The 26,904-nt window shown below is 43.7% G+C and overlaps 2 protein-coding genes across 2 annotated transcripts in view; one reads left to right on the forward strand and one right to left on the reverse strand.

Annotated features, from left to right (window-relative positions):
* Nucleotides 1-7,255: 7,255 nt before the first annotated feature.
* On the reverse strand, nucleotides 7,256-9,756 carry FOXD1 (forkhead box D1). The gene has a single exon (XM_068535498.1). It carries the CDS (start codon nucleotides 9,340-9,342, stop codon nucleotides 7,933-7,935), a length of 1,410 nt encoding a protein of 469 aa, XP_068391599.1. The 5' UTR covers nucleotides 9,343-9,756; the 3' UTR covers nucleotides 7,256-7,932.
* The window catches only part of BTF3 (basic transcription factor 3), a 52,647-nt gene continuing 33,665 nt past the window's right edge, over nucleotides 7,923-26,904 (forward strand). The window contains exon 1 of the mRNA XM_068535501.1: nucleotides 7,923-8,062. The gene's annotated coding sequence lies outside the window, so the exon portion shown is untranslated. The remainder of the gene's footprint in view (nucleotides 8,063-26,904) is intronic.

A 26,904-nucleotide genomic window follows, 5' to 3' on the forward strand; every position in this document is an offset into this window, starting at 1 on the left:
TTTTTTTTAATGGTTCTGTTAAATGGGGAAATGAAAAAATTATCTTCCTAGTCTTCCCTCCACCCCACTGTTTCCTACTGAAATGGCTTGTTCCTCTGGTTGTGCGAGTATATGTTTCTGTTATCAGAGGCAGCGTGGTGGTGAGAATTCTTTCATTTGTTCCCTACATTTAAATTGGGACTAAAGGGATTTGCAATGTAGCAGGTGCTCAATAAATACTGAAGACTAATCCCACTTTTCAAAGCTTAGAGGTTAAAGAGATGATCGGTAGATAAATAACTAGAGAAAAGGAATAGAACAAGAGACTAGAAGAGTGGATTTAAGACACCACCGGTTTGTTTATTTTAGAAGGGAGGAGAAAGTTATCTGTCCAGATACACATCTGGCTGAGGTAAGAGAAAACACAGTGCCACCTCTTTTCTTCTCATTATTTCTAGAAAGGGTTAAATAACAATTTATTTCATAGATAGGGTGGGAATGTTGAAGAAAGATGAGTCTTACAGGAGGCCAAAATTTTCTCTTAACTAATTTAAGGATTTGGGTGTACTCCAACGTTTAGAAGTTTTTCTTTTTATTTCCTGGAAGAATAAGGATGTGGGAAAGAAGCCACAAAGGAATCATCATTCCATACATGTGTATAGGTTTTGTGTTTTCCAAAGTATTTTCACATAAATTGGCTTATTGATTCTCTAAACCCATCACCACATTTGCCAAACGTATAAATGAGTGTGAAAACTGATCTAATATTTTTATTTTTAACTGAGTCTTATTTCTTCTGTTGCAGGCTTTGGAGGGTTTTTGTTGTTGTTTTTTGGTTTGTGATTTTCCCCCCCTCTTCCCAGTCAATCATTTAACAGAATATAATCTCGTCACAGTCATTTTCATATATATGAAACTGCATAAAAATAATAAAAAATAGAAATAGAAAACGAAGTTATTTTTCATTCATTATAATCCTTCATTATTGACTTGTCAGAAAATGTATCATATCCTTTTATTGCTGAAAATATCTGCCTTTTAGTTATATTAAAGGGAATTCCTAAGCAAGTGTTCAAAGAAGCTTCTGCTTTCTGCCATAATTATCTGCCCCCCTTTCTTTGCCAGTCTTTTATTGATCAGAGTTGTAATTAAGAGAGAATTCGTAGTTTGTTTCTGTCTCCCTCTCGGACAGACAGACCTGAGCAAGGCCCATGGCCTCAGATCCATCCTCTCCCACCCAGGCCTGCCTGATCCTCTCTTGGTGCTTGCGAGGACTTACTGGACCTATGGATGCATTACACAGAGTTGCATTCCGCCTAACGGACTCGATAGATCCTCCTTAACGGTAGCATGCTTTGTACAGGGAAACATCCTATCTTGAAAAATAGAGTCACTCTCGCTTTAAGATTAGAAAAATATCCTTCCAGACCTTCTTCTAATTTCAAATGCAGAATTAGAATTTTCCAGGTTCTCTAAATAAAGCTTCTGATTTTAATAGACTGTTTCTTCCTGAAGTGGGGTTTTGTTGTTTTTTACAGCCTAGAATTTAGAAGAGTTTTTAAAAAACACTTTCTCTAGAAAATCAGTGTTACCTTACATTAAGCACTGTCTCTTGAAAAAAATCACCACCTACACTTTCCTTTGCGGTCTGCAGCTCACAATTAGGTGCGATCCCCGCATTGACTCCAGCCTGGATATCCTCATAAGGGACAAGTAGTGGCTCCAGCGCCTGCCCGAGGAGGCTGGGCTTCAGTGAGGCTTCTGGTGGCGACTGGCAGGGATGGGGTGTTCACGTCAAGGGAGAGATGTGATTCCAGCAGGTGGTCTGGGATGCCCGCACCACCACCATCAAGGCATTTTAGGGAGATCTGTGGCCCGGCAGTTTGGAGCTCCAGGAGGGGCTGCCCCTCAGGAGGCTCCGGTGCAGTGCATTAACCGTGTAGGGGCTAAAAGAACGCACTCAAGCCACATCATACGCAGCCGTTCAAAGTAAAATCTTCGAGAGTGGGGGGAGGGCACAGTCTCGGAAAAATAATTTGCTTTCTCATTAAATGTTAAATCAGTTTATCTGACTCTTACATACTCTTCCCATTTCCACATGAAAAGGATGTGATCCTAAGTCTGGTTATAAAGACCTACTTAGCATCTTAGCAAAAAGTTCTGCCAGTTTGGCAGATTCTGAGCGTTAAAAATCAGTGAGAGAAGCCGAGGACACTGACAAATATTACAGAGGTGAAAAGGTAAGCCATGTGTGTGTGTGGGTGTGATGTTTTAAAGAAGATTGCTGATGCAAAAAAAAAAAAAAGAAAGAAAAAGGGATATTAGGAGAGTGTCATGTAGAACTAGGTGGAAGAAGCTGATATATCTGAAATAATTAGCTATCAATTCCAAATGCATCCAAAACAGGGGCTGTGTATCTCTGGGAAGCCCTGAGTGGAAGTGGCAAGGAGGAGAATCTAGCGAAAACACCAAAAAAGTGTACAAGAAATAAATGACTCTTCTACACAGTGACCTCTAAGGCAATCACCCTACCACAGTGGGCATTTAATCAATCACAATGATGGTAACACAGTGGCGGTGTGATGTAATGGCAACAAAATGGGATTTAAATGCTGATGTCCCAGTAGCTGTGACCTTGGGCAAGTCACTTCATATCTTTTGAGCCTTGATATCTTTATTTGTAAAGTGGGGTCAATAACAATTATTGTCCTCACTATTTCACAGTGTGGTTGAGAGAAGTATTAGTGAAAATCCTTTTGAAAAGTTAATGTGTGCTGAGGGTAGTGACTGGAATAGACAGGAAAGGGGTTCTTGGGTACTGGTAACATCTGCTTCTTGATCTGAAGCTGGTTACACAGGTGTGCTCACTTTGTGAAAAGTGGTTGAGATTTGTGCATTTTTCTGTATGTATATTATACTTCCCTAAAATGTTCACTTTTAAAAGGTAGAGTAACTCAGAACAGTTTTTAAAGTTAGGATGATAATGCTAAGGACAAGAAAAGTTATAAATATGAAGCTTACAGTCTATCCTCACTTCTCTTCCTAGCCACCTTATCACACTTGGAGACTCCAGACTCTAAACAGGGGCTCGATGATAAGAATCAGCTGTTTTCTATGTGTGTTTTTTGCTTGTTACTGAACAGTAGTTTCCTGGTAAAGGAAGCAGGAGGAATGAACCAGGAAGTTTCCTGCATGCCAGAGGGGTCAACAATAAAAAGAAGGGAGCCCAAGCTGTTCACATCAAGGGAAAGATGTGATTAGAGAGATGTGACATGCGAAGAAATTATTGGAAAAGTGAATTCAGTTGGCAAAGTATAAGCCCCAAAGAGCCCTGAGCAGCTGGTCATGATCAGATTCTCCATCTTTCTGTCAAATGTAATTGTATCCGAGTTGGCAGGGTATTTATTGCTAAAGTCGAAGGGCCAGATTTTACACTAAACATATTTACACATTTACATTCGTGGCCCTATAAACACTCCACGTTTCACTGGCCATGACATCAAACACATTTACCAACAAAAAGCATATGCCTAATTACAAAATCATAGGGGAGAAGGGAGGCAAGTGGCAGCTGATGGGCAATGAGCGTGCCTGCCTGCGTGTGTATATGTGTGACCCAGCTGCAACACCAGGAAACCAGTAGAGACAAGAATGGATACTGACAATGCCGGGCCCACTTCACTTGTCCTCTGCTCCCCAGGCCTATCTGGTTCAGTTCTAAAGAGGGAAGGGGACCCCTGGCATTCCAATTAGTCCCAGGGCTACCCTCCCTTGGAGAAGCCCAGAGACACCAGGGTCCTTCCTGGGCAGATTTCTGATTTGGATTGAATTTGATGCTGATACGACCTTTAATTTGCCCCTAAATGACTTTTCTCTGTCAGTTATAAAAACAGGTGTGAGCAAAATGTGTAGCCAGCAGAGAATTTCTAAACTAAAATTAGAGTTCTTAATTCCTAGCTCTGGGTAGTAACATCAGATCCCTACCCATCAATAGCAGTTGTAATAACACTGTTAGCTGCTCCAAGCTTGGTCCTCAGTCAAGCAAGGAAATCAGAGCCACCAGAGCCAGAGAGAGAAAAACAAAACAGGCACAACCACTGGCCTCAGACAGCCTTTAATAAATGGCACAGGCTGGTATTCCATCAAAATAATCACCTTCCATCAGAATAACCACCTCCCCCAGCTCTCTCAGAGGACAGGCTAGAGGAAGACATGGTGGGTTTTTAAAAAAAAACAAATTGTGAAGGGCAGAAACCTTCCCCCCAAATAGATGCTTACTACATTCACTGTAAGAAGTTTGATAACAAATATACCCCAAATTCCAATTCCATCAGCAGAAAGTTAAGGCAGGAATGGGCCACTGAGTAGGGGACAGGGAAGTGGAGATGTGCAACCAAGATGCCTTAGTGAGTAAAAAATGGGGAAAGTCCTCACGATTTTTTTCCTTTGCCTCCTCAGTTTCTTTTTCTTTTCTTTTTTAAGAGGAAGGGAAGTGCCTCTTAAATTCACGGGATGGGGATGGAGAGGAAACACGTTGTTGAGCAGAAGCGCTAGCTTCTTATTTTAAAGAAATAAAATAATTACCCAATAGAGAAGAAAGAAATCAACCAAGAAATGATCTAAGGTCATGACACCATGTGTGGTACAAGGAGCAATTCAATCCATAAGGGCTTCATTACCCCGGCAATAGATAACGTTTGGCTAAATCTAGCTGCAGATTAAATCTCCACAGCACAACACAGCCCTGAATGGAGAGGCTCCTTTTTGTGTGGTCCTTCTTCGGGAGCTGCCTGAACCATTAGCCCCAATATATCCTTCTCCCTATTAACTGCAATTCCCTCCCAACTGCGCTTCGGTCATTTGTCTCCAGGCTCTACGGGGGCGTTTGATGAGCAAAGAAACAAGGAGAAGGGGAGAAAAGCGTTGGGTTAATGAGTTGTAGCAAATCCACACTTTGTAGTCGGGAGGAGGAGAGCTGGTGGCCAATGTTTGTCCAACTGGTTTATTTTTCGAGACCCAGCCTATTGAGGAAGGCTTGTTGAAGCAGGCTTCGTCCTTACAAACACACAAACATCCTTCTGTTTGCCTTCAAAGAAAAGGGGACCGGAGCTGGATTTGCATGCGAATGAGGAGCCCCGGGAGGAGACGTCCTTGCCCATCAAAGGCCGCGGTAGCCGGGCGGCCCGGCGGTCTTTGTTCCAGCACCTGCTCGCCCCGCGGCCTGACGGGGCGCGCCCCGCTCTCCTGGCTCACCGGGTCCACGGCCCAGGGCTCACTCTTCGCCTGCCCCGCGGCCCTCGCTTAGCGGCCCACGGCCCACCCCTCACTTGCCCCACGGCCTTCGCTTTCTCATAGGTCGTCCGCCCGTCGGCCAGGCCCACGGAGCCAGCAAAGCCGATGGTGGAACCCCAAACCCTGAGGGTGGAGGAGCTGAACTCGCAGACGCAAAACTCGAGACTGAGGCAGGCGGGTCTACTTTACCTTCTCTCAGGAATCGGGGCTCACGATGCGCTTGCGGGGGAAGCTCCGGGTCCAGGACCGAGGCCAGCGCTGGATAGCCCAGGCCTTCTTGCCATTCTCTTAAAAGCACTGACAACCTGGGCGGGTGAAGCCCGTCCCTGCACTTTTTTAAAGATGCAGGAATCTGGACAGAGAGAGGGATTAGCCGGGATTCCCAGGTTTCAGGACATCCAAACATCATGCAAATAATAATAATAATACACACGGTTTTGTTCTTTCACTCTCTCTTCCTAATTACTTTCAGATATACATTTCAGATTTATGCGTTACAGAAGGCTGCAAGGCCCGTCAGCAGTGCTTGTGCGGTTTGGGCTCGGCCTGCTAATGTCTGTTCACCCAGGGCGCCAGTGACATCCGGACATTCTGGGTTCCAATGTCTCCTCTCCCTTAGGTGGGCTAGGGTAAGAGTAACTTTGCATATAAGATTTTGTTCTAACGAATTTCAACTTATATCTATGTATTTAGTGGTAAATTTGGGGGTGATTGTGTTTACTTTAACCTCTTATTTAACCTCTCCCTAATATCTCATAGGGAAAAAAAAACACACAGAACTTAATTTTGAGGGCGTGAGAGTCAGTTTTTTCCCTCCCTAAAAAGGGAGGGAAGGACAGGGCATCAAGAATGAATGTCACTGCAAAATACTGGCCTATAATGAAGTCTTTGTTAATTTGCTAGGTTAAATCTCCAGCTCTTCGGATATATCTGTCCAGATATTTTTTAAAAATTAACAGATTTAACCTCTGCAACTCACTGATATTAAGCATTTAAATTACGTATTACATATGCCTTGGTTTTATCTGAAGCCCACAACATCGGTAGTAATCAAAACTAGAGTTTCACATTTTTTTCAGAGAACTATAAACTGCCTGCAACAAGTAGTCAGTGAAAACAAAATCTGAAAAAAGATATCCTAAATCACCCAAATTGTATAAATATAGGTAGTTCAGTAAACACCTGATGCATTTTCATTTTTATTCTTTAAAGAGTATACTATCCAAAAATTAAAGGTTTCCCTTACATACCCTAAGTTTTTCATTTAAACTAGAATTTCAAAGTTAAGTTTGCCTTTTAGGATAAAAACTTCTTTATGCAACTACTGGAATCCTTTCTGTCAAAGAAAATAGTTTTAAATACTAGAGCTTTCAAATACAATTCATTTTATCTATGTAAATAGTTTCTTATTCATGACTTTAAAGCTATTTAACTAATGATCAGCTCTATTAAATTCTTTCTAATAAATTTTTCGTCCAAAAATTTCCTATTTGCTTGTGTTGCTTCCATTATAATATAACATTATGTTGCAGAGTTTTTACATATGTATACAATATTGTGCTCAAAAAAGAATGGCAGTTAAATGGAGTGGGAAACTAGAAAATAAGTTTTAAAGTTCTGTAAAATTATCAATATCTTAAAGAACTGTGGCTTTTAGTTTGAGTAGGCTCAATGCTCTTCAAAATGGAATCAAATAAGATTTGAAATGTATACCAAAGAAACTTTTATTTGTAGTCGTTTAAAAACAATTTCTGATCTCCTGCAATGGTTTTGACTTATAAAGTATAAATGAAAAATCATGGCATGATGCTTTTGTTGTCTTTGAAAATATTATTTTTCTATTTCATAATGGGTTCCTACTTATCTCACAAGGAAACTTTTTTTAGCAGAAGAGACAAACTAAGAAGGGGATGACTGAAGCCGATTCTTTTTGAGACTTTTCTCTGAAAATTAAGCATTTATTTCTGAAAAGTGTAAAAATCTTACATTAGAATAGTACAATAATAATTGCCAGTCAAAATTTACAATACTTGCAAAGAATACGAAGTAAGTACAAAATAAAAATTCCTCATGTCTATTATGATACAAAACACAGGTTAAAATAAGAAATGATAATTCTGACTTTTTTCCTTATGTAAACATGTTAATCATTTTTTTCTTTTCATGAAAAAGTACACCAAACAAGTGTCCTCAAATAAAAACTATTGCTTCTCTGGCATTCTTCGGGACCTTTACTATTTTTGTATTAATCTTCTTTTGAACATTATCGATCTTTTTTTTTCCTTTTTTTTTCTTTTAACGCCTGGACCTGAGACTCTCTAGACCTCAAAAAGGCTTAGGTTTTAAAAAATTTCCCAAAGTCAAGGAAGCCCCTTGTGCCTAGACAGGGCGGAGCCCCACCAGCACCCTCTTCCTCCCCGCCCTAGGTTGGGGGGCTGCAGCATAGGGCGACTTTGCATAAATAAGGGACCTCCAGAGCCGAAAAGCGCGCCCTAGCAGTTGCCAGACACAGTCTCATCTGAGAAGCCAAAGCGGTGGAATGGGGGCGCGAGGTCGGAAAGGGCCGCGCCGGGAGGAGGGAACAAAACACAAAACCACCCAGATGAAAAGAGGAGCCGGAATTCCTACCTTCTCTTTCTCAAGCGCGCTAACATAGCGTTATTAACAATTTGAGATCCTAGCAGTAAAGTTCTCGACACTGGACAGGGCAGTCCCTTGGTGCAGAGTCCCCAGGGCGGCGGACGAGGAGACGGAGGAGGCGGCGGCGGCCGCTGCGGCCACGAGGGAGCGGGTGAGTGCGGCGGCCGGCCCCACGGCCGCCTGAGCCGCGCAGCCGCCGCCGCCGCCGCCGGACCCGGGCGCGGACGGTGTCCCGGGAGAGGGGGAGGGCGAGGCCTGTACGGCGACGGCGGCCTGCGCGGCGGCGGCGGCGGCGGCGGGGCCCAGGCTGCCCCCGATGATGCTCTCGATGGAGAAGGGCGAGCGCGCCAGCGCCGAGGCGCCCGGGCCGCCCGCCTTGGCCGCCGAGGCCTGCAGGGGGCCAGGCAGGGTGGCGCCGAGCGGGTGAGGCCGGTAGCCGAAGGCGGTCCGGGCCAGCTCCGCGGCCGCGCCGTGGGGCGGCGGGGGTGGCGGGGGCGGCGGGGGTGAGTGCGGGTGGAAGGCGGCGGCGGCGGCAGCGGCCGCGGCGAAGAGGGCCGAGGGCGGCGCGTAAGGCGGCAGCTGCAGGCCGTAGCCGCAGCCGTAGGGGCCGTAGCCGTAGGCGTGCGGGGGCGGCGGGGGCGCTGGCGGGAAGAGCGCGGCGGCGGCGGCTGGGTCCCCAGCGCCCCCCGCACCCCCGGCGCTGCGCAGCAGCAGCGACTCGGCGGCGGCGGCGTTGGGCGGGAGCAGCGGCTGCCGCTTGAAGCGCTTCCTCCGGCGCAGGAAGCTGCCGTTGTCGAACATGTCGGCGGACTCGGGGTCGAGTGTCCAGTAGTTGCCTTTGCCGGGGTTGCCGGGCTCGCGGGGTATCTTGACGAAGCAGTCGTTGAGCGAGAGGTTGTGGCGGATGCTGTTCTGCCAGGCGGGGAACTTCTCCCGGTAGTAGGGGAAGCGGCCGCTGATGAACTCGCAGATCTCGCTCAGCGTCAGCCGTTTCTTGGGGCTCTGCAGGATGGCCATGGTGATGAGCGCGATGTACGAGTAGGGCGGCTTCACCAGGGGGTTCTTGGCGCCGCCGCCCGCGCTCACGCCGCCGCCCCCGCCGCCGCCCGAGCCCGCGCTGCCGCCGCAGCCGGTCCCGGCCCCTGCCACCGGGGCTGGGCCCGGGGGCGCCGGCGAGCCCCCTGTCCGCGGGGCCAGCAGGATGTCATCGTCGTCGTCCTCCTCCTCCAGGTCCTCTAGCTCGTCTTCCCCGGCGTACGAGCGCCGCCGTCGCCGCCGCTGCGCGGGGACAGCCAGCCGGGGCACGCCACCGCCGCCCTCGTCGTCGTCCTCCTCTTCCTCGTCGTCTTCGTCCTCGCCCTCCCCCACCACGTCGATGTCTGTCTCCTCGGCGAGGCCGGAGGCATCGGACATCTCCGTGCTCAGGGTCATAGCTGTGGCGCGGCGGCGGCGAGGTGGCCCATAGGGGCGCCGGGCTCCGGGCTCCCGCCGCGCCCCAGCCCAGGTCCCGGGCGGCTGGCCTGGCCTGGGGGCGCCACAATGGGGGGCGCCGCCGCTGCTCAGGCTGCGCGGCGGCGGCCGAGGCTTGCGCTGCGACTTTGTAACTCCTGCGCCGCCGCGGTAGCCCCAAGACCTCCGCGCTTGTTTGGCTCCGCGCGCACCCCGCCCGGGCGGGGGACTTGATCTTCCTCCCTCCCAGCGGCCTTCGCCGGCTCAGTCGAGGAGGGGGTGCTGGGGCTCCCGGGCGAGCAAGTCAGAGCGTCGGGCGCCCGGGAGGATGCGGGATGGTTGAAAGTCTAGGGATAGAGATCGGCGAGGAGAGGGCTGAGTCCAGGAGAGGGCGGACCTTTCCTCTGCTTATAGCAGAAGGAGGCCTGTCACATGGTGTGCACGTCAGAGCGCTACCGAGGCAAGGGAAAGGAAGCCTAGGAAAGCAGCCCCGCTCGGGAGAGAAAGTTCACCCAGAGGAGGGAGCAGCAACTGAGAAGAGGGGGGGAGGAGACAGGACCCCCCCATTCGTTACCAAAGGGGCTGAGACCTGAAGTACGCGCAGGCCCGCGGTGGTCTGACCAAGGGCCGATGCACGAGTTAAGAGTTCCCAGTCTCCTCTTCAATAAGCCCTCAACCCAAACCTCAGAAGCACTCCCGGGACGCGACGGTTTGACCACTCGATGGCCTATCGGAGCCGTCCAGCCAGGAGATAACCACGCCGTCGTCTGAGGTGGTCCCTGGGGAACGGCCCTGAGGTCTGCTGCGTTGTTCCATATCCCCCAGATAGGGCGAGGGGCTCCCCACCGAATCTGATGAGAAACCCCCCAGTTTAAGCACAATAATAATTGTTTATTGACCTTTTAACCTGTCCCCTTCGGTTCCTCTCCAAAGACGTTTGTTTTCCACCATCTGTTAATAAAAATGCTGTTAAGCTGGCGTTTTAGTCACTTATCTGCAACTGAATGCCCTAGAAACTTGACAGCTAAACTAAGCCGCTCTAATGAGAGGATCTGACAAATTTCATGGAAGTAAAGAAAGTAACCATTGAATGCAGAGAAGGAATAGAAATTTTTAGTGAAAACCCAAATACACACCAGAAAATGCATCTAGGAACGACTTTAAAAAGTTCTTTCACAAGGGGGTAAGGGATTCTATAGTTATCAGTAAGAGGAACGTTCTAATCAACACTCCACAGTAATCTCGAAATACTTAAATTACTAAACGTGTACACATATCTCTACTCAGCCAGGCTTAATAATAGAAACTACAATGATAAAGACTTTCACACCAGCTTTTAAAAAAAATTTTTTTTAATCCACTAAATATTTCCAATAGGTACTGGTGAGAAGAAACGAAATAATTTTTAAAAAGAAGATTCAAGTTCTGTTCAGCCCAATTTTCCTTTTCAGGTGACAAGGTAGTGGAAATATTTCAGATACGATGGTATTTTAGGTACACCTATCCTTGTCACCAGCTGATTTTATTTTGGCTAGTGGGAAAATCCTAATAGTTTGTGGAATTCATACATAGCCATACCTTTTGGATTTTTGCATTTCCTAAAACACTTTTATTTCAAAGTGGGGACCTTGCCTCAAAATTTTAGGTTCCTGATTAAAATGATCAGTTGACAAGAACTGAGGATCAAAAATCAATGGCTTTATGCAGGAACAATCATCAGCTGCCCTTGTGTATATCATTTTATGGATCAAGCAGTTTTCACGTTTCCAAACGTTTCATTACTCCCCTTATCAATTACAGAGCCTCAAAAATAAACTGTTACCCCACCTAAGACATTTTTAAATCAAGTTTTTGTTGCTCAGGACAGCTATCAACCAGTGATAGTTACAAATGACCCATAAAGTCCATCATAGATCTTTGGAAGATGTATGAGAACGCCTCAAAGTCCTAAATAATTTTTCACCGACTGTCGTTTGATACATGGCTGAACCATCTAATTATTGTAATAGGTTCAGCATTAACCTGAGCCAACATTAATCAGCACTATTAATCAGGCATTACATTGCTTTGTTGATGTAGCCAGGAGTCCTTACCAAGGGGTTCACTTTTACATTTGAAAGTTTTTTTTATAAGTACTCAGTCGATATCTAAATAAACACCATGATTTTCGCTGCACTGAGGGTTGGTGTGTGGCGAAGTGTTTAAAGCTGAAACGGAGAGGAAGAATTTGTTCGCAGACCCTTAGTTACTTTAGATGATCAGTTACAGCCGTCATTCCGTTCTGCTACCACCTCCGTGGACTTGTCTGACCAAGGAGGGCGGGGAGATTGACTTTGCAGTTCCGTTTGTAACCTTACCCGAAGGTCCTTCCCCAAAGGGTTAAGAGCTCATCCCTGAAAACCTTTGAAAAAACGTGGCAAGTTATCTTCTGGCCACTCAGGGGAAAGTGTTAGGATTTACTGGAGGTTAGAGCGGAATATCAATCCAGGAGAAGCACTGCAAGGATAGAGAGCGTTAACGGAGATTTGGGTGAGCTTTACTAAAGCCTCGTGTTTGTGCACGCCACTTGTTCTGTTTGCTTTAGTTAAGCTACACGTTTGTATACCACCTTTAGCTCCGCGCTCGTGAAATTCCCCAGCGCGGAAACCCAAGCGTTTCTTCTCCCGCGCGTCCCCCTTTCGCCTTCCTTGTCCCCTACCCGCGGGCCTTCCGTCCTAATGGGCTCCCAGCTCTCGGCCTCTGCTGGGAAATCTCCACTCCCACCCCTCAAGCTGGTACAAGATCAAGAAACTTTTCCTTGTCGCGGGCGGGGGACGTCGCGGCGACCCCCCTCCGGCGCGCCCAGCTCGCGCGGACGCGGAAAGCGGCGGGGCTCTTGCGGGCCGGGCGGTGATGGGGCAGGCCTGCCTCCTGGCGGCGGCGCGGAGCTGGCCCGGGGCTGGCCCCGAGCCGGAACGCGGGAGGCAGCGGGCGTTTTACGAGTGTGCCAGGTGGGCTCCCTGGCTTCCCTCCCCCTGGGCTTTGGGCAGCAAGGCTTTTTCTTTCTCGACGCCCCACGTCGCCTTCTCTGCGGCAACTGGAGGCGTTTCCCTAGACTGCAGGTTTCGGATATTTTCCCCTGGCGGTTTGGGCACTCCAGGAGCCCTCCCGGAGTTATCGGGGATTAAGGCGCCCGCAGGGGCAGAGGAGGCGGCTGAAGCCTCGAGAGGCACCGCTTCAGCCCTTTGCCCTCGGGCCCCGGACCGCGAGCTCCACAAGGTCCAGGGGCTTCCTTCGGTGGGCGAAGGCTGGCAGACTCGGGGGCGTAAGCTCCCGGGCGGGAAACTGGACTACTCTCTTCGGCCCTTAGCGCATCCCAGGCGTTTACCCATGAACGTGAACATGAACGCGTTTCCAAATTACGTGGACATTTGGGGCTCTCTCTCCTCCAAGAGTCTTTCCACTCGCCTGTATTGAGATACTACTTTGTGCCAGCAGTCTGGTTTTTGGAGAGCGTAAAAATAAAAGGAGAGTTCCTGGTGTGACTCATGTCTCATGGGGAAGCCAGGTAAACAGATAATTATTATGCCTACTGAGAAGTGCTTTCTGAGTACCCCAGCCTAAAGTGGGCGATGCCTCGGGGTCCCTGCCTGTCTTTGGCTCTGTTCTTTCATCCTGCCCTGCCCTTCTTGTGGCTGTATGCGTCTTCTCTTGTTTTTTTTAAACGTAAGCGCCTGGAGGCCAAAAAGGGCTCTATTCGTTGTTTTTTGTTTGTTTTTCGGTGTGCGCGTGTTCACATATGCGTCGCATGTAACTTGCCATTTTAAGTGTAGGGTTCAGAGGCATTAAGTACATTCACCTTGGTGCAGCTACCGCCACTATCCATTTCCAGAACTCTCACATCATCCCAGACTGAAACTCTGTACGGGTTAAAGAATAACTCCCATTCCACCCCACCCCACTCCCCCCAGCAGTTTGGCAACCACTATTCTACTTCCTGTCTCTATGAAATTGACTATTCTAGCTACCTACCTCATATAAGTGGAAGCATACAATATTTGTCCTTTGTGCCCGGCTTATTTCACTTAACATAATGTCTACAAGGTTCATCCATGTTGTAGCATGTATCAGAATTTCACTCCTCAGGCTGAATAATAGTCTTATATATTATGTATACCACATATTGGTTATTCATTCATCCATCAGTGGACATTTGGGTTGTTTCCTCTTTTTCTGTTTATTTTTGAATTTCCACTTACCTAGCTCTTTGTACCACTCTGCATGCACTAGGCACTCAATAAAGATGTGTCTGTTAATTTTCCGACATCCCTTTCATTCCAGAAATCCTCAAAGGATCCCCATTGTTTTTTGCTGTGCCCTTCTGGATTTGTCACTTTAACTTGCTCACAATTTTGAGACTTTCAGACTCAGACTCTGCACATTATCTTCAGTTTAAAAAAAAGTAGGAGTTAAGACTCTGCCAGAATTAGTTCCTGGTAAAATTAGTTCCACACACACACACACACACACACATATGCACACTTTTTACATCCTTTTTACTTTTTATGCCTTCTTACCTGTCCTAAATTCTTGAGGGCCCAAGATGATTTTTAAATGTTTCTCTGGCTGTCCAGGCCCTCCACTTCACCATTCTCCTGTGGTGTAATATTACCTGCCATGAGTGTTGGTTCACACGTGCCACTAAGCTAATTTCAAGATCACAACAACCAGTCAAGTGGGTACCTCATGTGATGGCTGAGGAAGCAAAGCAGGCTCTTGAGAGTTGCCGCTGGCCATTATGGAGGCAGAAATGGCAGAGCAGAACCTTCCAGCATCATGTCCCAGTTCTAGCGGCTTCTCCCAACACAGGACTCCATGAGCCAGGCTCTTTCCACCACCCAATCTACTTCTTCAGGACCAGTTAGGTAGTCTGAAAATAAGTTCAAGGCAAGGTATTACTGGCTGACAGCGGTTGGCACCTCTCCCAAGAGTAGATGCATTTTAACCCAGGGATTCTGTTGATAAAATGCCGTAATCCGGTTTCAAATGGTGCCTCTTCAGGCAGTGTAGTTGGGAGGTGAGATTCCTTTGTGAAGAAGATATGTTAGTGGTCTCCTGGGTCTTACTAGGCAGTCTATGCTTGCACAACAGCTCCTTAAACAAGCATTCCATGGCCTGAGCAGGATTCAGAAATCCTCAAGAATTCAGAATGTCAGCAAAGGTCTAAATCTGTGTTTTATAACAGTAAAATTATTTACACTGACTCAGGAATTTTCATTACTGCAGTTCAGCTGGACTAGCCCTCCTGCCCCAACACACACCAACACAGACTTATTCAACTCTGGGTCTCAGTGGTTTGCAGTAACACACATTTAAATTTTGCACCCCCAAATCAAAAGTTCAAAAGATATTTTTATCGTAAATTTAATTGCAAAATATACACAACTCCATTCCAGAAAGAACTCCTCCATTTGGAAGTCATCTTCAATACAAGACCCTCAAGAGGCCGTGTGTGTGGTGCTGTAATCATCTAGTGTTTATTTACACTGTTTAATAAATTAATTTCCTGGAAATATATATAGTACTTTAAATTCTAATATAAGAATTTAGAAATAATATTACCACATCTAGAAAGAGCACACATAATAATAATATTAGCACATCTAGAATTATTTTTTATTTGTAGTTCATCCAGGGGCTGTCTGTGAAGAGAAATCTCTCTGCTTGGGAAGAAAGGGGCTCTCTAAAGTGATTCTAGGGGTGCAGCTATCTACAGGACACACTGAAAATGAAAAGAATTCTTACAAGACCATGAGAAAGCCTTGTCTTGAATTGAAATTTTTTTGTGTGCTTAAAATGTATACAGTGACCAGCCTCCTCCCTCCCTCCTTCTCTCTCTCTCTCTCTCTCTCTCTCTCTCACAAACACACACACACACACACACACACTCACTCTTTTTAGCCTGATGTTCAGGCTTAAACCGAGGCTGAACTACATGCTCTACATATGCAAACACACCAAAAGCTTGATGTCTGCCCTCAGGGGCAACCCTGCACCTGACACCATGGTCTGACATCAAGCTGCGGGAAGTGAGTAGAGACAGGGGGAGGTTTGTTGCAGTCAAGTACAAACATAGTCCCCTGTGCAGAAAGCACTTTAGATGTCTTCCACTAGAGGCATATGTGAGTGAATCTCCTTTGCTAGAAAGCTTTGGTTGGCAGCCTTCCAGAGCAGAAAAAAACTGAGAAAGGTCCTAAACCCAAAATTTACAGAAGAGTAAATGCAAATAATGATCAATAGTTAAAAAAAAAAAGACATGCAAATTAGAAAATGATGAAATGCCATTTTCCTCTATCAAATTAGCAAATTGCATGAGGGTGATGGGTGTGATGGTAGGAACTCAATCATATGCTGCCTTTGTAAAGTGTAAAGTGGTGCAAACCTTCTAGCAGACAATTTGGCAATGCAAAGCTTGGATCTTAAGTGCCATTTTCTTTGATTCGTTTATTCTAGGATCCTATTCTAAGGAAACAACCAGAAATATGAACAAAGATTTACGTACAAAAATATTTGTTGCAGTGATTTTTTTAAAGGGAAAAAATTGGAAACATTCTAAGTGCCCAGGAGTTAAATATATTACTATATATCCTTAAGGTGGAATATTTTATAATCATTAAAGATTAAGTCTGTGAACTATTTTAATAACTTGACAAAACTTCAAGATTAATGGTAAAAGTCCAGAGAGAAAATTATATGTAATACTTTATCAATTATTTAATATACTATACATGTACATTGTATGACTGGAAGGAAACACACTAAAATGTCAACTGGTTTTTCCAGGAAGTGAAATTATGGGTGGTTTTTATTTTGTTATTTATATTGTACTCTTCTATATTTTTTCCCAAATTTCTCACAATGAGCAATTTCCAAATTGCTGAGTTCAGACACCTGAAGAGCACAATTAGTGTGAAAGAAAGACTACAAACTGAATGGTTTATATAATCTGAAGCATGATTACTGGAACAGACACCAAGAATTTAAAGTAAGCATGATAAACATCTTAAGGAGGAAAGGGAACTTATTAGTAACATTAAGCAAGAAAAATAATTTTTTAAAACCCTAGTAGAAACACTGAGTATGAAGAATGTAATAGACGAAATAAAGAACAAATCAATGGAATAAATAGCAGAATGGGTACAGCTGAAGAATGGATTGAATCTGAAGATCAATTTGAGGAAGTCTCCCAAAAGCAGCTGGAAAGGACAAAATTCTGGCTCATGAAATCAAGTTACTGAGTTGCAGTCAGCATTGACAGAGAATAGAATCAGATGGGATGGGATAGGATGGGATGATGGGATGGGAGGAGATGGAATAGAGGAGAGTAGAATAAAAAATAGCACCGAATGACACATAAAAATGCTAAGAATAGTTTGTGAAACTTTCACTTCAGTTATTTTTATATTTTTTAATGTATGTGTGTGTACTGAGTTGCCATGTAAAATGAAATCTGTCAGTGCAGGTCACAGTAAAAAAATGTTTGACAGCTACTCTTTTTTTAAAAATATATTTATGCTATGATCTTGCTATTCTTTTCTACCTTCTCTGGAATTTTGCTCATAAATTATCCTTTTTTTCTCCTAATGCTCATCTCAGTTTACAAACATGTTCCAACCTCTTGTATCTAAAAATAAAAACATGCAAAAATGTTCTTCTCTCCTGAATGTGCCAATGCAAGCTAGTGCCCCCCTCTCCCCTTCCGTTCATCACCTAATTTTTCAAAAGGCTGGTTTATCCATATTGCTTCCAACGTCATCTCTTGCCCACCTCTTAGACCCTCACAGTGTCATTCCAACTCTGAACACCATTGCTATATTAATCAATGTGCCATGGAAAAGTCTGGCCATGCACATTTAGGAAAAGCTGAATTAAATGAAGAAAGCAGTTGCCTTTACTGCAGCACTTTGAGTTTTTACGTATAAAGTGCATTGTGATTCTTCCAGAGGGCTATAAATGCAGTGTAATATTTTCCAAGTTTATTTTACTATGGAACACAAGTTTGGGAAATGGAGCTCACTGAAATAATATGATAAAGAGTTAACAATGATTTTCTAATGGCCCAGAGTAAGGATTCCTCTCATTTGTTTACTTAACAAATATTTATTGTCTACCATGGGGCAGGTACTGTTCTAGGCACATGGGATATATAAGTAAACAAATGGACAAAGATCTCTGCCCTAAGGAGTTTTATATATTTAGCAGGAGAGAGACAGACCATAAGAAATAAACAAAATGAATATATTAATTAATAGATTACTTCTATAGTATGTTAGAAGGTAATAGATACTATGAGGGAAAATAGTAGGGGGGGTAAGAGGGTTGGGAATGGTGGCGGTACAGTATGGAAGAAACAGGTAGGTTACAGTTTTCAATAATGAGCAAAGACTGGGATAATGATACAGCTGGATGTCCGGGGGAGGAGAAATCAAAGCAGAAGGAATAGTTAGGACAAAGGCCCTAAGGCAGTGAAACGGAGCAGGACCTTATGGTCCTTCCCTCACCCCCCATGTCCTCAGCCTGCCTTTTGTCTGTGGAAAAAGTTTAGCCAAAGAATAAGTTTAATCAGAGAAGTGAGAAAAATGCAGAAACAAAGGAAAACAGTCAAAGGAGACCAAATAATACTAGTTTGGTCAGTAAGCAAAGCCAAGGATCTTTATTTCCTCCCCAAGGGCTATAGATAATATTCTGAGCCATATCCTGTGAGCTGTCTTACAGATACTGAAACCCCCATCAGGTGGAAGAAGTGAACTACATGATGACCAGACTGTAGGCATGACATAAGCTGCCACAATTCTGAGAATTTGCTTCAAAGAAATGGAAACAAACTGACCCCGGAACTGAAGACTAACTGTACCTAAAACAATCAAGATGACGCTGATCAGACCACCGCATGATCAATTTCAAGATGCCTGTCAGAGCTGACGGTGCTGTTTCTGCATGTAGCCCCCTCCCTCCGTCGATAAAAGCTCTTGCCCCCTGGTTGTCGGGGGGCGGGGGGGGGAGTTGGCCTTTGGGCAGGAGCCCGCCCTCCCTCCACCCCCCACCCGTTGCTGGCATCCAAAACAAAGCACACTTTCCTTTCCATCAACTTGCCTCTTTATTGGCTTTTGAGTGGAGAGTAGCCGGGCCCCACTTTCAGTTACAGCAGGACCATGCTTGTCATATTCAAGGAGTGGCAAGTAGGCCATGGTGGTCTAGTGGAGTGAGCAAGGGGGAGAACGATACAGAATGGAAGAATAGGAGATGAGGTCAAAGGGGTGTGGGATGGGAGGAGGCAACCATGCAAGGCCTTGTAGGCATTAGAAGGACTTGGGCTTTTACTTTAAGTGAGATGGGGAGCAATTGTAGGGTGTCAAGTAGAGCAATGACCTGCTCAAACTCAAATCCTTAAATCCTGTAAAGGGTCCCTCTGGCTGCTCTATTAAGAATAGCCTATATCAAACAAGGGAAGAAATAGGAAGACAAGTTAGGAAGAGATTGCAGCAATGAAGGTGAGACCTGCTGGTGGCTTAAATCAGGGGGATGGCAACAGGGATGGTGAGAAATGGTTGAATTCTAGATGTAATTTGAAGAAGGAGCTCACAAGATTTCCTGACATTGAATACAGGCTATAAGATCAAGACAGGAGTCAAAGAATCATCTCATCTGGTCTTTCCATGGCATTTTTGGCACTGCTCCAGCTAAGCTTCTTTTTTTACTCCTTCCTCACCTGAATGTTGGTGTTCCCCAAGATTCTGTCTTCAACTCTACCGCATTCTATATTCTATGTCTTGGTGAAACTATCCACCCTCATAGCATTATCTGTTATTATGAGGCAAATAATAGTTCCCCCATGTGCTGCAGTGTCGTGTTTCCAGCTGTGTGCTGGACGTATCTACCTGGACTTTGTGCTGGCAACTCAAACGCTCTCTTCTGACCTCCAAACCCACTACTTCTTCTGTATGCCTCATCCCTCCTGTATCAATCTTCTTGCCATCTTGCCAGTAAGCACCAGTTGAGACTCAGATCAACTCTGATTCCTCCCTCACTCTACAATGTCTAGTTTGCTACCAAGTCCTTTCAGTTCTACTTTCTACAAGGCCTGGCTCAAATGCCATATCCTCAGTGAAATCTTACCCAACCTCAGCATTTTAAAAGTATTTCTCCTACAAGTTTTATAGTTTTAAGCTTTAAATTTAGGTCGTGATCCATTTTGCATAAATTTTTGTATATGGTGTTAGGTATAGATAGAGGCTTATTTTGTTTTGTTTTGTTTTTTGCATGTGTATATCCGATTGTTCCGGCACTGTTTCTTGACAGGCTAGCCACTGAATTGCCTTAGCATCTGCTAGTGGGAAGGCAAAATGGTACGACCACTTTGAAAAACAATTTGGCAGTTTCTTAAAAAGTGAAAAATACACCAACTACATGACTCAGTCATTCCACTCCTAGCTATTTACCCAAGAAAAACAAAAGCATATGGTCATTCAAAGACTTGTATGTGATTGTTCATAGCTGCTTTATCAGTAATAGCCAAAAACTGGAAACAACACAAATGTCCATTAACAGGAGAGTGAATAAACAATCTGTGGCATATCCACACAGTGGAATACTACTCAGCAATACAAAGGAAAGAACTATTGATACATGCAACAAGATGAATGAATCTCAAAATCATTATGGTGAGTGAAAGAAGTCAGACAAAAATGAGTATATTCTGTATGACTCTACGTATATAAAATTCTAGAAAATGCAAACAAATCTAGAGTGACAGAAAGCAGATTAGTGGTTGCCTTGAGGTAATGGGGGAAATGGGAGAATGAATTACGGAATTACATAGGGGCACAAGGAAAATTTACGAGTGATGATTATGTTCATTATCTTGACTGTGGTAACAATTTCATAGGTGTATACATGTCAAAATGTATCAGATTGTGCCTTCATCTGCATCTTCTGCTGCATCCACAATGTTCTGACTTGGATTAGTTATAGGTGACCTCTTTTAGAAGATATATATCAGCCATCTTTGTATCCACATGCAGTGTGTAGCATGTCTCCTGGCAGGCTGTGTTTAGCAAGGCTTTGCTGGTATGAAACAAATATAGATAAATCAATTGTTCTGCTATATAACAACTGTAACTAGATAGGTGGGCATAATGACTATTTTAAAGGTATTGATATTTATGAGTTTAATGCAATTATGATAAAAAAAAATTATCATGGCTTTTTAAAACTTCATTCCAAGGTTGTATCAAAGAATAAATGAGTGAGAATAACGAAGAATATTTTGAAAAAGAAGAGTGGTTGGGCATTAGAGCTTGCCTTAGATATTACTATGTAGCTCTAGTAATCAAAATAATGTGGACTTCAAATAAGAGTAGACTGATAGTGCAAATTGTAGAGTCCAGAAACAGTCCATAAACTGTGAATGTGGACTGCTTAGTATATGACTTTAAATGTGGCACAACAGAATGGAAAGGAAGGAATTATTCAGTAAATTGTATAGGACAGTCGATTAACTCTTCTTGGGAGCCAAAAAAAAAAGTTAGACACTTAGCTCATATATCAAAATAAATTCCAGGTGAATAACACTGGTGGCTCTTTAGAAGTGGGGAGAGGATGACAAGGATATTTCACTTGGGGAGAGTTTTTCAAAGTTTTTCAGTGCTTTGTCCTCCTCCATCCCCCAACTGTAATATTTTGGTTGAAAGTAAATGCAAATGATGAAACCTTCTTTTTAGATGAAACCATTTTTAACAAAAATATAGGAGTTATTTATTGGATCTTAGAATGGGCAAACCTTAAGTATCAGAGAATGGAATAAATCATGAAGAAAAAGATGGATAGATTTTGCTACATAAAAACTGGGTAAAAATATATAGACAGAGGCAAAGGGGAAAGATCAGATGGGGAAAATAATTGCAACAAATGTGACCAGTGGAGTTTTAATAAAGTTAAAATAGTCTTTACAAATGGATTTTTAATATATTTATTTATTTATTTATTTATTTATTTATTTATTTATTTATTTATTTTTGGCTGCGTTGGGTCTTCGTTGCTGCGCGGGCTTTCTCTAGTTGCGACGAGCAGGGGCTACCCTTCGTTGCGGTACGCAGGCTTCTCATTGCGGTGGCTTGTCTTGTTGTGGAGCACGGGCTCTAGACGCGCGGGCTTCAGTAGTTGTGGCTCGCAGGCTCTAGAGCGCAGGCTCAGTAGTTGTGACACACGGGCTTAGTTGCTCCGCGGCATGTGGGATCTTCCCGGACCAGGGCTTGAACCCGTGTCCCCTGCATTGGCAGGCGGATTCTTAACCACTTCACCACCAGGGAAGTCCTCCAAATTGATTTTTAATAAAAATAATGGTATTTGAAAAATGGACAATGAATGTTTGAAGACTGTTCCACCTTGTTTATAATTACATTAACCGCTAGTCACACCTTGTTTATAATTACATTAACCGCTAGTCAGAGAAATGCACATTACTCTGATGCTATTTTTCCCCCGAAGGGGGGAAAAGATACCTAAGGCTGGTAAGGTGTGAGAAAACAGACACTCCTATGGCTTGCTGATGGGACTGGAAGGCATTTGGCAGGATGTAGTAAAAGCTTTAAAATGTTTATATTGTTTGGCCCAGTGATTCTACTTCTAGGCATCAATCCCAGAGAAATAATCATTTATATAAAAAGTGCTTCATCGAAAAAAAAAGTACTTCATCCAAACAATCCCCCCACAGGAATGTGAGCTCCATGAAGGGAGGAATTATATCAGTTTTGTTTACTGCTGTAACCCCAGTAAACCAAACAGGGCCAGGCATAGACTAAGTACCTCCAAAGTATTTGTTGAATGAATAAATATTTTTACTTTCTGAGTTTTGTATTGTTACATATTTTAGATACATGAAAAGACATAATTTTTAAAAAATATAAAACACCCAAGTACTACTGCTTTAAGAAATATTAATATGGCTAAAGTTCCCTGTTGCATATAATAATTTTAAAATAAGAAAAAAAAAAGTGTAAAGCATGTTCACTTTAACCTTCTGATCAGGCCAAAATTTCCACACAGAATTTTCTCTTTTCTCTCACTTCTTTTTTTTATTATTATGGTAAAATACACAACACAAAATTTACCATCCTAACAATTTTTAACTGTATTGCTCAGTGACACTAAGTATCTTCACATTGTTGTGCCACCATCCATCCACAGAACTCTTTTCGTCTTGCAAAACTGAGATTCTGTACCCATTAAACAGTAGCTCCCATTCCTTCCTCCCCCCTGCCGCCCCCTCCCGGTAACCACCGTTCTACTTTCTCTGTATTTAATTGACTATTCTAGGTACCTCATGTAAGTGGAATCATACAGTATTTCTCCTTTATGTCTTTTTTCACGTAGCATGTCTTCAAGATTCATCCATGTTGTAACATGTACCAGAATTTCCTTCCTTTTCAAGGCTGAAAAAGTATTCCATTGTCCGTATATACCACATTTTGTTTATCCACTCATCCAGGGACGGACACTTGGGTTGCTTCCACTTTTTGGATATTATGAATAATGCTGCTCTGAATGTGGGTACACAAATATATCTTTGAGTCTCTGCTTTCAATTCCTTGGAGCATATACTCAGAAGTGGAATTGCTGGATTATATGGGAATTCTATTTTTAAGGAATTGCCATACTGTGTTCCATAGTGGCTGCACCATTGTATATTTCCCCAAAACAGTGCACAAGTGTTCCAATTTTTCCACATGATCACAACACGTGTTATTTTCTGTTTTTTCATTTTTTTATAGTAGTCATCCTAACGGGTATGAAGTGGTTCTTCTCACTTAACACCACTAGTGAGCTTGGAAAGCATCCCTCTTACCTTCTGCACAATACTCATGTGTGAACAAGCATATGCTTGAAAAAGAAACTGTAGTCAAGAAGTTCTCAGATAACAGAACCACAGTCTCAGAAGGTCTTTACAGGGTAGTCAAGAAAGGGCCTGTAAGAAACAAACACACACACACACACACACACCCTCATTCCACTTATACAGAATCTGAGTTTCCACTTTTCTCCTTATTCAGCAGAGACTTTTCCAGCAAGCATGATAGTCATTACCATACTCTGCCACTAGGGGCAATATGACTCCTAGCAAGGTGGACGTGTGTGGGTCAAAACTCCCTCATCCCTTGGCGGGGTGGGAAAGGACAGAGAGGGGTTTAAAAGGCCAACGAAACTTTTGGGACTGAAGGATATGTTCACTATCTTGACTATGGTGATGGTTCCACCAGTATATACCTATGTCAAGACTTAGATTCTACACTTCAAATATGTGTATTGTATGTTGATTATTCCTCAATAAAACTTTTTTTTAAATTCCCCCATTCCTGACAAAATTTGAAATTTTTCAAAATGAATTTTGTTAAAAAGCAAGGAAAGGCAAACCAAAAACCAAAAAGAAGAGTGAGCTACGAAATAACTGGGGGCAGATTTACGGATTACGTTCTCCTTATGTTTGATGCTTAGAGTCTGATGAACACACCTCCTCAGTGCAGATGTGTCAATGTCTTCTTTCCTACCTCTGCTCGTTAGGGATTCAGACACTGAACTTGTGGGGCAGTCAGGCTGGCAGTGCTGCCTAGTTTGGTTGAAATTTTAGATCCTGCCACAATCTGCTTCCCAGTTCTTCTTCCAGAACAGCCAATACTTTTCACCCCCCTGACAGGTTGGCACTTTTGCTTTTTTTTTTCCTAGACTGTGTCCCAGATGAGGAAAGTACTGCCTTATGGGGCTCCGAGATTCCTCCCCTGCTCCAGGCAAATTGTGGTAACCTTGCTAAAGTTTGTAACTATCTCAGGAGTTGTTCTGAAATTCCTACCCTCACCCTTGAGCCACTGCTCCCTGTCCTGTTCATTTTGTCTGAAATTCATTCATCAGGTCTATTAAATTGACTTGAGGCAGAGTCACCGATTGTTCTTGACTAACGTCTGGGCCTAATGTCACAAAGGGCTGAGAGAAGTGAGGACCATCATCTAGGACCTAAGGTACCTGATGATTTCAACAAAAACACGAGTCACGTAAAATAAAAATCTGTGAACAAATGACATGCTGCCAACTACTAAGTAACAAATTATGTCCAAATTTAGTGGCTTGAAACAACTTTTTATTATGCTCACAACTTCTGTGAGTCAGGAATTCACAAGGACCATAAAGGGGTTGAGATATCTGCAGTACGTGGGGACTCAGCTAGAAGGATTTGAAGGCTGGGGTGACCCAGGGCTGTGGATAGGAATCATCTGGAGGTGTTTTTATTTACACCTCTAGCAGTTGATGACAGCTGTCAGCTGGGATTGTCAGCTAGAACACTAACATGTGACCTTTTCAGGAGGCCTGGGCTTCCTCACAGCATGGCTGACCAGTCTCCCTAAAGAACCAATGGAAGCTGTAATGCCTTTTATAACCTAGCCTAGTAAGTCACATATGTTATTTCCGTAGTAGTCGTAACTCCCCCAGATTCAAGGGGAGGGGACTATATTAGTTTGTTAGGCTGCCACAGTAAAGTTCCACAGACTGAGTAGCTTAAACAACTGTCTCACCATTCTGGAAGCTAGATGTCCAAAATCACGCTGTTGGCAGGACTGGCTCGTTCTGAGGGTTGTGAGAGAAGGATCTGTTCCAGGCCTCTCTCCTTGGCTTATAGGTGGCCATCTTCTCCCTATGTCTCTTCACATCACTGTCCCTCTGTGTGCCTCTGTGTCCAAATTTCCCCCCTTTTATGACACTGGTCATATTGGATTAGGGTTCACCCTAATGACTTCATTTTAACTTGATTACCTCTGTAAAGACCCTATCTCCAAATAAGGCCATGTTCTGAGATACTGTGAGTTAGGACCTCAGCAAATGAATTTTGAAGGAAACAATTTAATCCATAAGATGAACATGGACCCCAACTTTCAACAAGCAGAGTGTCAAAGTCACCATGTAAAGAGTGCATGTGGAATGACAGATGAATGGATAAAGAAGATGTGGCACATATATACAATGGAATACTACTCAGCCATAAAAAGAAACGAAATTGAGTTATTTGTAGCGAGGTGGATGGACCTAGAGTCTGTCATACAGAGTGAAGTAAGTCAGAAAGAGAAAAACAAATACCGTATGCTAACACATATATATGGAATCTAAAAAAAAAAAAAAAAAAAGGTACTGATGAACCTAGGGGCAGGACAGGAATAAAGAGGTAGACAGAGAGAATGGACTTGATGACATGGGGTGGGAAGGTGAAGCTGGGGTGAAGTAAGAGTAGCATCGACATATATACACTACTGAATGTAAAATAGTTGGCTGGTGGGAAGCAGCAGCGTAACACAGGGAGATCAGCTCAGAGCTTTGCAATGACCAAGAGGGGTGGGATAGGGAGGGTGGGAGGGAGGCTCAAGAGGGAGGGGATATGGGGACATGTGTACGCATATGGCTGATTCACTTTGTTGTGCAACAGAAACTAACGCAGTATTGTGAAGCAATTATACTCCAATAAAGATCTAGTAAAAAAATAGTAAAAAAATAAAAAATAAAAATAAATAAATTTTTAAAAAGTGCACGTGGGAGATATTGTCACTTGCCATCACTGGAAGATATAATCTAACACATCACGATATTAAAAAGTTTAATAATGAGAACCTATTACAGCTTATATTATTCGTTTCATATAAGTCAGCTCACAACATATAAAATGTAATTTGGGGGGGAACTACTATCATATGTTTCATATTTTTATAGCGGTCAGAGAGCTCAAATATCAGCTGTTTGGTTCCAAACAAGACACCTGGAACCTCTATGACTGACTCTTCCCCAAGGCAATGAAAAGCTGTGCTTCAACAGCTAGTGCTTCCTAACAGAACTTCCAACAAATTATTATTTCTGGCCCAAGGATTCACTCTACTTTAAGTTCCTTTGCTGATTTGCTTATTTGTAGTAGACACTCACTATTAGTGCCTGTTGTTCAGTCTTGACTAATCTTGTCTTCACTCAGAGGAATTCATCCGTTAGTTTTATTTTACGTGCAAAGTAAATTTAAACATGTATTATTATCAAGTTTTGGAAAAACAAATATTAATAAGGATGTACTGTAACAGTAAATCCTATCATGCCTCATTTGTTACCATTATTGTTACTTCTTGAGATGACTCGTACAGTGCCAAATAAACTTTACACACAGGCAGGGCTCCTGCCAAACCCAGATCAGTATTGGTAACACTCATTGCCGGAATGCACAACAGCAGATGTTCTGCACCACCAACCATTGAATAAAGATTGCACAAAAGCCAGTCTCGAAAATCCAAACATTCCTTTTAAAAGTGGGGTAGGGAAAAAAGTGGGGCAGAAACCTAGTTACCCCACGATCCACTGGACCAATTCTCCGAATTGCTTTTCAGTACTGCTCACTCCTGCCATTTTGCTTTTCCCAGCCTCTTTTCTACTCATCAGCCTTTCCCTTCCTGCTCACCTGGGGAGACACCCAGACCTACTGAATTTGAACCT

This window comes from Eschrichtius robustus, chromosome 2, assembly GCF_028021215.1.
Source record: "Eschrichtius robustus isolate mEscRob2 chromosome 2, mEscRob2.pri, whole genome shotgun sequence".
Lineage (NCBI taxonomy): Eukaryota > Metazoa > Chordata > Mammalia > Artiodactyla > Eschrichtiidae > Eschrichtius > Eschrichtius robustus.